The 13,021-nt window shown below is 46.7% G+C and overlaps 1 protein-coding gene across 1 annotated transcript; it reads left to right on the forward strand.

The window, feature by feature from the left end:
- The first annotated feature begins 3,081 nt into the window (after positions 1 to 3,081).
- Positions 3,082 to 8,734, forward strand: LOC144475105 (protein PALS1-like). The gene is made up of 9 exons (XM_078190684.1): positions 3,082 to 3,141; positions 3,205 to 3,424; positions 4,395 to 4,630; positions 5,193 to 5,526; positions 5,598 to 5,812; positions 5,951 to 6,153; positions 6,233 to 6,405; positions 6,492 to 6,656; positions 7,293 to 8,734. The coding sequence occupies exons 1-9, from the start codon at positions 3,082 to 3,084 to the stop codon at positions 7,781 to 7,783; spliced, it is 2,097 nt and encodes a 698-aa protein (XP_078046810.1). The 3' UTR covers positions 7,784 to 8,734.
- Positions 8,735 to 13,021: the final 4,287 nt, after the last annotated feature.

Consider the following 13,021-nt stretch of genomic DNA (forward strand, 5'->3'; position numbering starts at 1 on the left):
CCGCGGAGCAAATCGTTTGATTTTCTTCCGCTGCGTCTTCGGGAACCATTGGAATTTGCCTATCGAGGAATTTCTTCTGCTCGCAGGTGGTTCATTTCTGCAAGCGATTTGCAGGCAGGAAGCGTTCTTCTTTACGCGAACGCGGAAACGTTGCAAACCAAGATTTCTTGCATGATTTCGCGCAGATTGGGATTAATAAGAGTCCTTCGGCGGAAGGCATTGTTGAAACGTTCAGACCCCATCTGATCGTCTTTTTTAGTGTTATTTATGTATTCTTTGGATATTAAGTTTTCTCCGTGCTGCGTGTTCTTTATATTCATGCATTCCTATTGACGATTTCCAAAACAATGATCAAGGTGCTCGAAACAGTATATTGTTGTTCTAGATGGAGGGAGAATTTTTGGAAGATTTTTAGAAACAATCAAATGTTATATCTCGATGAGACTTTCCAGACATGTTTATATATATTTAGTCTGCCTTTATAAATTTTTATACGGTATTAGTATTAAGTCTGTTATAACTATTCATCTAGACAGCAGCTTTAACTTTTTTCTATTTTCTCAGTAACAATTCCTACAATTTCAAAGCTAAAACCGTATGGAATAAATGTGCCTTACTTCGACTGAATTTCTATTTCTTACCACCGTCTTGCAAAATGTTTATTTCGCACGAAAAATTCGCGGTCTGCTGATAATTTAAGAGAACGACTTGACCTCGAACACTAAATTAAAACGAAAAACGACACGTCGTCGAGTTACTGCTTGAAAAATTCTCAGAGCGGGTTCTCTTGGCGTTGAACAATGCTCCCGTTCGACAGCTATTAAAAATAACGACGCCGGTCGGTGAAAATATTTGATCGGTCGCACGGAATAGCATAGTCAGCCACTCGTTGATCCCCTTTTCTGTACGAGCTTCCCCAGACCGTGGATTCAAGTGCAGAGAGCTCTGATTCCGTCGCCGGGGCGATTCCCAGCCGTAGTCGCAGGAAATCCATCGAATCGGTATGAGGTGACGCTCGGCGAAGCCTTACCCCGGCTGCAGCGAGAGTGACCGCGGGGCTTCGTCCAAGTATTTCTGCCCGGCCGTGTTACATAAATCGGCCGGGCGGCGCGTTCTCGCGCGAGCATTTTTCCGGGGCCTTTATCGGCCGGTGGGCGTCGATCGCGAATCGGTGGTTCGGCCGTGGCGCGATATCGCGCCGATTCCCGGTTGAATTTATTGCCGCAGATAGAACGGATCGATTCAATTTTCGCGGGGCTCGCAATCCGCTTCGCCCCGATCCGGCGAGCGTCGCCGATCGGCGAGTTTGCTTGCTTGATGTTAGATAGAGCGCATCTCACGCTCCGCCATAGATGTTCGCCGTCGCACAGTGCGTCGTGTATAAGAGTAAAAATCATAAGCTAAACGATTTTTGGTCGAAGTGCCTTAATAACTTGCCGAAGGAAATGCAAAGATACAACAATTTATATGAGAGATTGTATAATTTCGTAGCGTATTCGTAGCGATCGTTTCGCACGTGTGGGTTCGAGATCGGTTATGGCTACATATTTTGTTAAATGATATAATATTCCCTGGCAATTGTTTTCTATAACGATCGCTTCGTAAAGAGACTCATCGTTCATATAATAATTTGCAAACAAGCTGCTTCGCGAACCAACTGCCTAATATTCCCTCGAAGAGGTAGCTTGAAATTAATCCATGGCTCAATTTTTGATCATTCAGACATTTTAACACGTCGTGCACATAATTTTGAATACCCACGACGCGGCGACTAGTTTTTAATTTTGTCCAACGACGGTCGCACTGTGCGCCGCCCCCATTCGCCGTTCACGCCCTTACGGTTCTGTCTCGTCGTTGTTGCCGGTGTCTGTACTGCCTTGTTCTGCCTTGTTCTGCCTGTTTCGCCGAGCGTGCCGGCCACAAGATGCGTGGGAAACGAGGTAGGTAAACGCGAGGTCCAAGGACGCGATCGGTGCAACGCTCGTTTCTCATGCTATTGCCAGCTACATGTGCCCTACGGCGAGCATAATGCCCAATTGTGTGTCGGCCAGGTCGTGACCAGTTCGATACGTCGGTCGATTCGCCTCCGAACCCGCCAGGTTCGGAAACCCGGAAATCTAGGAAGAAACCTTGGAATTCGTCGAGTCACTCGCCCGAAACGTAATCCGCTTTCTTCTTCGACAATAGACTTCGGGGGATGGATGTTACCCTCCGGTGAAGTTGCAGAATTTTTATCGGGAAGGCGCATTTCGGTTATTCGTACTTCCTTCGCTCCTAGTTTAATATTTTGTAGAACGGGCCTTTTTTTTTAATATTTTAATACGGGCCTTTTGCAAATCTTCTTTCACCCGCTTTTTAACCCTCGTAGTATGGTGGTTGACCATTCACGCAAAATCCCATAATTAGGCTCAAACGGGACCGTGATCTTGTATATAGAAATATTCTGAACGAAAATGTTGCTGTCAGCATCATCATTATTATAATTTTTATTATTATTACCGTTATCTTATCGTACTTTCTTTTTGAATTTCTGAAAGGAGTTATTATTATCATCATTATTATTATTATTATTATTACTATTATCTTATTATTAGTTTTCCTAATTAGTTTACCTACTTTTTTTAGATTCCTAAGGAGAGCTGTACTAATTATTAAAAAATACAGGAGTATAAAAAATTCGCTCTAACAGACGAGGGTTAAAGACGCTCGCGAGAAAATTCTGCGGCTTTGCCAAGGGACGATTCACCCCCCTGATACAGTTGCATAAAAGCGAACTAAAAATAGGATCGTGTTACCAACAATTTATCGGAAAGTTTTCTAATATTCCGGGTTCGCCAACCTGATTCCCGAAATAAACTTGTTCTCAGTTTCCGCGTGAACATGTTCCAATATATCCAATCGATGTTCGTGGCCCGATTATCTCGGCGAAATTACATAAATCGTTTGGCTACGAGGTAAGCTAATTAAATGTTCCCCATCGGTGTCTCTGTCCCCCCTATATTTCTCTATGAATGTCTATCTCTCTCTCTCTCTCACTCTCTATCTCTGTTTCTCCCTTTCTCTTCCTTGAGCACCGATGAGATGTTCCGCATCGCAGCCCGATGGAAGATCAAATTAAGAAGTCCGCAGTCCCAGGAAATTGTCGGATCTGGCCCCCGCCCGCGATGTCGCCAGAAAGACCGTAAATCAATGATCTGATTATAGGAGCAGCTACGGAAACGGAAGGATGAGGAAGAGAGGCAGGAGACCCTCAATCGATCTTTACGAGAATCGACGAAGCTCCAGGCGTTGGAGAGCCACGCGACAAGTCTCGCGGGCCAGGAGAATCCTGCTTACTCGCAGGACGAGGTGACCACCGTCGCCAGACCCAGCCATGTCTTCGCGAAAACGGTGCAGGACGTTGAGGAACCTCCCAGACCCCTCAGTAAGTCCCATCGCTCGCGTCAAATTTATCAAAAATCTGCCAAAACTCGGCTCCAGCTAACTAGCTGAACAGATTTAAAAACTTAAAGTTCGACTCTGACGTTGCTTGGTTAAATATTACAAACATAATCTATAATAATTTAGTAAAATTCGATTTGAATTTTTTAGTGAAAAATTAATTTAGTTTTTAAGGAAACTCGCGCACAAGGATACTGTCTCGTACAGATTAGGATACATAAAAATCGTGTCCGGCTTTTAGATAATTGTAGGCGCCATCGGATACGCCAGGCGCCAGAGCTCTCAAGATGGCGGCCATCGTTGCAGCCCTCGTAGCTAGAGATCGTTCCTCCGCTCTTCGAAGATAGAGAGTCGGATTCGGTTGGAATATAGACGACGAAATGCATGTTTATCTGGCTGCGGAGCCTAGTCGGGACATTTTTCACCGAATTTTATCTGGCCCGCCTCTTAAGGAGATCATCTTTTCTTGAGACGGTGTATTATACACCGCCCTCGTCGTCGGTGCCTCTTGACTCGATGGCGGGCTAACGACACTCGTTGCCCTATTAGGGCAACTATAAGACCCTTCTTGCATCTACATAACTCGATTGTCGGCCCTTTTTCACGTTTCGCTCTCGAGATTCATGGGATCGTTGCGCTGAGGGTTTCCAAGGGTGCCGCCATCTTGCACTGGAACCGAAATCTTGTCGAATCTCGTAGCTCTTCCGAGTAATTGCTTTCCCAGGCACGATCCACTCGAGCAGAGGATCCAAAATCGTGTCAGCCTAGATCGGTGTTCTAATTATTACAATGACGTCGGCGAAAACACTTCGAAGTGGAGGGTTTCCGGCAGTTGCGAAGCTAATTAATGAAAATTACAAGTAAAATAGAACGTCGCATAGGGACGTTGAATTAAGGGTTCTGGTTAGACTCCTGTTGGGAATGTCCGAATAATTTGTGTGACCACGTTTCAGCGTACGGAGAGGTGGTGGCGACCCTGGAGAGGTTACAGCTCCAGCTGCGCAGCATTTCCGGTGCTCTGGGGATCTCGGGGCCCGGCGTGGAAGCGGAACTCGAAGCTGTCCGAACCCTACTGGTCCAGAACCGATTCGCTTCCGCTCTGGCCACCCATCACGCCTTGAAGAGCAAGCTGCGATCCAACAAAGTTTTGAAGCATCACACGGAGGACGCGTCCACATTAGCCCGGGATGTGCGTAAATTAAATGGTCGAAAAAGAAAGACAAATGGTCGACGGGCTATTTTCCACTGTTCCCATAACACTTTAAGAACCTGTAGCGATTGAACGTCGTTATATATGCACTTTTCTATGTTTATTAAATCTAAATTTCATGCGTAATTAAATCTAATAACATTTCGCCATTTTCATAAGATTAGTATTCAACAATATTTGCTTTATCCGTTCTATTTATTTGATTCTTACATTATTTATTTTATTCGTCTCGAGATATATCTAATATTTAAAAAATTGTATAATAATATGACTGGTTAATGGTTAATTGACTCATGGTAGTTCAGTTTAACTCTTCTACCTCAATAATAGATAACAAATTATTGGTTGCCGCGACAACCTATTTACAGGCCACTATTAACGAGCTACTGGTTGGTAAAGTGCAAGCAGCCACGCACCGATTGTCTCGACGGTTGACGAGGCAGCCGTGTTCCTCGCGTGTCCCTCACGGCCATTTGTCCCTCGTCTAGTCAAACCGCGGCCTCTGAAGTAACGAGCTCGTTACGGCGAATTGTTGTTTTAGTGCGTGGAGATTCTGGAGAAGTGGCAGTCGTCGTCGACAGCAACAGGTGTCGGCGGAGCGGAAACGATAACGGCCGTCGAGGAGCTGAACGGAATCCTGACCAGCTACGACATGGAGGCGCTTCTTCTCGCGCACGACTCGATCGTCTCCTACGTCGACGGCCAGCAGAGGAAGCAGAGCCCGTCGTCCTCGTCGCCCAGCGGACCTCCCAGCCCTACGTCCAGCTGGAGAGGTGGATCCAGGGCGGTGGATAATATTAAAGTCATCCGGATCGAGAAGACGAACGAACCCTTGGGTGCTACCGTTAGAAACGAGGGCGATGCTGTCATTATAGGTAACTTCTGTTAAATTAAAACATTCGACAACTCGAATTGGCAGCGGTTTCTAATCGAACGATGATCGTAGGTCGCGTGGTACGAGGTGGAGCTGCGGACAAGTCCGGTCTTCTTCACGAAGGCGACGAGGTTCTTGAGGTGAACGGCGTCGAGATGCGCGGGAAAAGCGTGAACGAGGTTTGCGATATCCTAGCGGGGATGCAGGGCAGTCTGACTTTCTTAGTGTTGCCAGCACCCTCGAGTCACTGGAACAACCTGTCGAGTCGAAGAGACGACAACAGCCAGGTAGCTAAACGTTCTCTTGCTAGAGAGACGTATTAAATAAATCTTTATTCAGTAATTTAGGAGATATACTACCTTAATCTTAACCCTAATCTAAATATCTAGTCGTCCTTAAGCTAACCAAGGTTGCGTTAATTGCAGGTACAGCACATACGAGCGCACTTCGATTACGATCCCGAAGAGGACCCTTACATACCCTGTCGAGAATTGGGCGTCAGCTTCCAGAAGGGCGACGTGCTGCACGTGATCTCTCAGGAGGATCCAAACTGGTGGCAGGCGTACAGGGAAGGCGAGGAGGATCAAACCCTGGCTGGTCTCATCCCCAGCAAAGCCTTCCAGAACCAGTAAGCCGATCGATCGTACGGCGCCAGCCTGAATTAACTGTCCTTGACATTTTGCTTGACCTTTGCCTGGTTTGCTTAGACGAGAGTCGATGAAGCAGACGATCGCCGGCGACAAGTCGACCGTGCGCAGCTCGAAGAAGTCCAGCACGCTGCTCTGCGCTCGGAAGAACCCGAAGAAGAAGAAGCGAAATAAATTCGGAGCGAATTACAACGACGACGGTTATCCCCATTACGCAACGACTGCCATCGACGGTAGATATCGGGGAGCGATAACGAGCTGGTAACGGTAGCTAATGTCTGCGGTCTACTAATGTCTCTCGTTTACGCGTTCCGTTTAGATTACGACAGCGAGGAGGTGTTAACGTACGAGGAAGTCGCGTTGTACTACCCCAGGGCGAACCACAAGAGACCTATCGTCCTAATCGGGCCACCGAACATTGGCAGACACGAGCTGAGACAGAGACTGATGCAGGACAGTGAGCGTTTTGCAGCGGCAATTCCTCGTAAGCCGTTCAAACCCATACAAATCACCCTAGAGACGCGTTCCTCGAGACTTTGCAAGGGATGCACGCGATTTCGTTGATCGATATTGCTGAACAAGCCGAGACCGTGGTAAACACGCTAACGAGGGATTAGGTTGAGCGTATTTAGGTATTTGTCGCGCTATTTTCTCATGAAGAGTTAAAATTACTACCTCGGGACCGCGTTGTTTATACTGAACCACAATGCCAACGTTCAACCCCTCAGTTTCTGTACGTTACACCCTTTGCGCTACAATCTATTTCACAACTGCGCCGGTCGACACTTTCTCGTCCATCATAATTTCCCTGATAGAATCAGACAACTTTTGTTTCTTGTATGGCTTCATTGATTTTCACCTTCGAGCATTGATAAGAAAAGATTCAAAGTCTGATATGGATTAACAATTATATTCAGCATAAGCATAGGTTAAGTATAACGTTGCAGTGCAAGAGCTTAACACAGCTATCTGCAGGTTCGGTTTACTAAATTTTCGTCCGGAACCTCGGTATTTAATAATGTTCAATATCAGCAAGTACTATGTGCGGTTTTCTTGATAAATAATTTACCAGTTTGCGGTATCCTCGCTACGCCACGTTACCAAGTGTCGTTTATTTCAGACACGAGTCGTCCCCGGAAGGACTCGGAAGTAGACGGACAGGACTACCACTTCATCTCGCGGTCTCAGTTCGAGTCGGACATCCTCGGACGGAAGTTCGTCGAGCACGGTGAATACGAGAAGGCGTACTACGGCACGTCAGTGGAGGCGATACGGACCGTGGTGAACTCTGGGAAAATCTGTGTTCTAAACCTGCACCCGCAGAGCCTGAAGATCCTCCGTAACTCGGATCTGAAGCCCTACGTGGTGTTCGTCGCGCCGCCGAGCCTGGAGAAGCTCCGGCAGAAAAGGATCAAGAATAACGAGAGCTTCAAGGAGGAGGAGCTGAAGGACATCATCGAGAAGGCGCGGGAGATGGAGGACAAGTACGGCCACCTGTTCGACATGATCATCATAAACACCGACACGGATCGAGCGTACAACGATCTGCTGACGGAGATCAACTCCTTGGAGAGGGAGCCGCAATGGGTCCCCGCGTCCTGGATAGATTAACGAGAGAAGCCAGCTTCCGAGCGCGAGCCATCCTTTGAAACCAGGTCCAGCTGCCCCGCGGACCGGGTCTAGCAACCTCGTGGATATTGCCGCGAGGCGTGGAGAGGGCCAGTAGCACAGCGGAAATGAAAGGAGCAAGCTCCAAAGGCTAACCCGAGGCTCCTCAAAGGACTCGTTCTTCTATCTGGTGCCTGTTATACAATATTACGTTTCGTACACGCGCGCGTACCAAAACACTCGTTGCCAGACTATCGTACTCCAAGTACCGCTGGTTTCGGCGTAGTCTTCCGTGTTGCATTCGTCGTTGCCATCAGATGTTCTTCGAGGATCGTCGCCGACGTCTCAGCGTCCACGAGCACCAGCTCCCGTCGCGTCGCGACACTTCGTTCCTCGACCGGGCCTCGGAAAACACGAGCGCCCCACAACCTTGGAGTCGAATCCTGTAGACGGTCACGATCGCGCTCTACACGACCCACAGGATCTCGCTCCGCGAGTCCACCTCGAGCCTCGGCACCTCCGTCGCCGAGTTCTCTGGCTCAAGGCTGGCTCGGGACATTAGTTTTAACTCGCGAACGATATCCGATCCCAAGGGAAAACCGCCGCAGCTCCGCGTAAGATACACAAACGTTTCCCAAAGATGAATCCTGAAAGAGATCGGCCTTCTTTCAGCAACTCACCGACTTCCTGCCGGACAACACGGCCGCGAGCGAATACCGAACCACCCAGCCACCTAGGGCGATCAGGAGCGTTCTCGAAACGTCTAGGAACTTGAGGACCCGGCACGAGCTCCTGTTCGCCGCGTTCCAAACCGGAAAGGAATTCGACGTGACCGCGTTCCTCGTGATCACGGAATTCCCATGAAACCATCCTCTTCATCGTTCGTCGTAGACACCCCCGCTGTCTCTTTCTATCCTTCGTCTCTCCCCACACCCCCCCCCTCCCCCGTCCCTCCCCTCTGTCTCTCTCTATCTATTTCTCTATCTCGTGTTTGTTTAGTCAAGTGTGTCGTACACCCTCTAACGCCTCTCCCCCCCTTTCAGCCCGTAGACCTCGTTAAATACGATAGACTTTAGGCTCGTGTGGTGCGAATCCGCGAATCCACAGACTTCTCGAGAGAACGGTGACGGAACCGGCCGATCCGGTGTATCTTCCTCGGCCAAACGAACGGACGATCGTTTCCGCTCATTTTCCACTTGTTTACGACTAGCAATAATCAACGGTGTTTAGCGGGTCGAACCCGCCGAGATACAGGTCTCGTGGCTCCAGGATTTTCTGACCTATCCCCTCCGGAGGCTACTACGAACTTCTTCCGGTCCGTCTGGGTCGCCGTTGGTCGTCAGAGTGCCCGCCATCTTGATATTCGTTTGAAATTGTTCGTCGCGCTTGCCATTTGCCATTTATTCGCTGTTAGAATGCAGAAGTTACTCGTTTATGGCGTTCGAAAAGCTACTTTCGGATAAAAGTGTAACTTTCTTGAGATTACTATTACTTCTCCACGAAGTTTTGAACCATTGTCCTGGCGATCGGAAGTCTCCGTTATGTAGGTAGGGCACCGCGATCAACGGCGAAGCAGGAGGACCGTTCCTCTCCTAGCTTACTCGAAAATTCTCGGTCTGGATCTTGACGTCTGTGTCAGTATTTGTTCCCGGCGCGGAAAAGACGGTGCGCGCGGTTGGAGAAGAATAGTGTGTCTCGCGAAATGTACTCGGTGTCGCTTACAGTCCAACCGAACGATAAAGAGAGGAAGGCTCGGCCGCGATCGAATTAGCGAAATCGTCGACTCCGTCTCGGGACGTTGTGCCAATTTGAATGGTAACCGATGTGCCAAAATGGCGTCCCGAGGCCGTTGTCCTGTCCAGGTGAGACCGGTCGGGCTCGTGCTAATTGGGATTGGGAGACGCGTGAAACGAGGAAGGGGTTAACTAAAAAAAAAAAAAACGCGGCGGGAAGTCTACGGAACACGCTCAACGACACCCAAACCCGTGTGTCCGCCGTTACATTGTTTCTGTAAATATTTGTGCACTTGTATAGAAACAGAGATCACGAATAAGAGGTTTATCGTTATTATTGTCCTTAGTATTATTATTGTCATTATTCTAATTAATTATTATTCTTATTCTTATTATTCTAATTATTATTATTCTAATTCTAATTATTATTATTATTATTCTGGTTATTCTGATTATTCGATTCGCTACTGCGACACGTACTCTTTTTCTCGAGCGCGGCCGACGGGCACCGGCGACGTTCGGTTTTCAGAGTCCTCCGAGGACCATGTTTCTCTTTATGCTTAGACTGCGGAACTTTGTACAGTCAGGGGATCTTTTTGGAAAATTTTCGTTTCTCGCGTTTAGTCAGTCTTCGTAAAATCTTATTTCGATTCTCTTCCTATGCGTATTTTTCGCAGCTCGCCAAATGTATCCGTGCTCTTCGAAGTTATTTCGCGGACGTATTGTAATTAAATAGGAGAATCCTTCGCACTTTTAAGATACAATCGAACGCGTTCAAAGACAAGAATTTACTGCCAATGGATTATGTGCTTCCCTTATTCTGATTTTCACAGTTGCCGCGGTTAAATTCGCGCAAGGATCCGCAGTCTAGCGATCGCGAGGAGATCCTAAACGTGCGTGACGCGACGTCCGGTGCCCGTCGGCATTCTCTGTACATTGAACGAATAGTAGCATGATTCCGTTTATCCGACGAACAGCCGACTTTATGTGTAAAATAAACGTACAACTTGGAAAGAGATACGTTATCTATGTATAGGTGCATATACGTTTTTGTATATACGTACGGTATATACGCACACGTACACACACGCAAACACACGAGACACGTATACAAGCGCACACACGTGCACACAGGAACAGACCTACATACTAAACATACACACACACGCGGAGGACAGATACAGGAACACAGAAGTGTGTACTGCGAGAGCGAGAAAGATACGATACAGGAATATCAAAATTCAGCGAGTATTTTGTTAAGATCGACTCTCGTTGTTGACTCCTCCCCCGAGAACCCCCTCGACAGCCAATCCCCACGTCCAGGGGAGGCCAGGATGATTTCGCGGTGCTTGTTACCTCCAGCTCTCCTTCTTCCGTGTTCGTTCATCGATGTCATTATTTTACCCCCATGCATCTGCATTTGTACTTCACCCCTTGCCCTGTGATTTCTTTCGCAGTTGCATCAATCTCGAAGTATTAAGGGAAGTTCTTCCTATACTGCAATGTATAATTCGAGAGACGCGTTCTTTCGCTATAGGATGAGTCGTCCTAAAAAGGCATGCTCTCTTTAGCCATGAATTTCACTTGTTTCTGTTTCAAGGAATTTAAACATTACGATTTTGTAAATAATTGTTTCAACTGGCTACAGTTTATTAAATTGACAATAGCCGAATGGCTGTAACGAGAAAATAGAATTTTAATATGTAAACGTTTGATGGCGGTTCGAAGACTGTTGCGATATCACAGTGGAAGGGGTAAACCATCCTCAGAGAGCCAAAACTCTCCTCCTACCCCTTAAAAGAAACCGCGGAAGCCACGGATTTCCTCGTTCGACTGTATTCAATAAGATGCGGTAGAGAGTCGTGTAAGGTCGTCTTAGAAAATCGGTGGTGTGTTAGTGTTTAAAACAAGAAAATAAAACCAGTCGTGACTCGTCGCCGTCGCGTTAGATCCGTCTGCCCCCCGAGCCAACGTTGGCGACGGGGGCCGTCGTAACGTATCGTTTCCGCTTCCTATTTTAACCTTTCAACCGGGAACGACGAGTCATCTCGTCGTTCGTAGCTGCCGCCACCTTTCGATAACTATTCATTTTCTACTTGATCCAGCAAACAATAATTCTTCCACTTTGTTGTCGTTCATATCGATACGCTATCCCTGGCAGAATAATATATATATAATATTTTAAACGTGCTTGTCGACTGAATTACTTCAGCATTTATTAAACGTAAAAATATTATGTCGGAGAAGATATAGTATTTCCTTGATATTTAATCTTTCCATTGCTGCAGATGTTTATTAGGGATATGTCTATTATTTCTGTTGGATAGTGGAGGAAATGCAACACCATGTGCTTCTAAAGCATGGGATATAGTTGCATTATAATACAAGCCACGTGCCAAACAAAGTTGCTGTTATTTGGAAATTTCCACCGAGCACATCGTTCTCTTTGCCATTATTACAAACGTAGGCAGTGCATAAAGTAGGATTGTCACTGTGTCGAAACCAGTCTCTAGCTGAAGGTTCTGTAGGACGTCATCTTTGCGTCATTGGTCGATATCTTGGACCAACTCTAGACCCAGGCATTGCTGCGAGTGTCGGAAAAACCATGATTTAGCTGCGGCTGTTCCGAATGAACCAAATCCTTCACGGTCAAGTAGAACAAAGACCATTAAGCCTGTTTCAGTTTGGGCATCGTTCGGTAGATAACGAACGGTTATGTTGATTACTTTAAACTCGTCAAATGTCTTACGGAAAGCCGAGTTCAAGACGCTCAATTTGATATTGTAATACCATCTGTGGTTGAAATCAACTGATCGTTTGACTATCAGTCTTGTTGAGCGATTTTGAACGCGTCGGCGTCTTCTTTGCCGCTTGGGTCTTTTATACTTGCGACCACGAGCCATATTCTTAGAAGACCTCTTTCCGCCGCGTAAAGATCTTGAAAACGTTTTAACGGCACTCTGAAGCGTCGGCCTCCGCATCGATCAATTTGTAACTTGATTTAGGTGATTTCAAGCACACATATATGGGAAGCAAGAATATTCCAAACAAAATAAACAATGATAATATAACTGAAGAAAACTGTGCTTCATCAAGACGGACAGGAGTCACGTCATGAAAAGTAATATTCCGTAAAATGCCAATTATTTGGTTATAGCTGTTTTTTTGTATGAAAACGCAACTTTATTGTGAAAAAATTGTTACAAATGACTCATTCAAAGTATTGCCCATCGCTAGCTACAACTTTTGCCCATCTTTCTGGCAGAGCTCGAATACCGTTGCGATAATAGTCCTCATCTTTTGACTATCCACGTAATTAATCTCCCACGTGATTAATATCCACGTAATCCACGTAATCAAGCCATTTTTTGATGTCTTCATATGTTCGGAACTGCTGATCAACCAGACTATGTGCCATCGAACGGAACATGTGAGCCGTTCAGTGCACACATCGACTAACACCATAAAACAAAAAGTCGAGAAACGCGATGAAATGATGTACATTGAT

This window comes from Augochlora pura, chromosome 9 (assembly GCF_028453695.1).
Source record: "Augochlora pura isolate Apur16 chromosome 9, APUR_v2.2.1, whole genome shotgun sequence".
NCBI classification, from domain to species: domain Eukaryota; kingdom Metazoa; phylum Arthropoda; class Insecta; order Hymenoptera; family Halictidae; genus Augochlora; species Augochlora pura.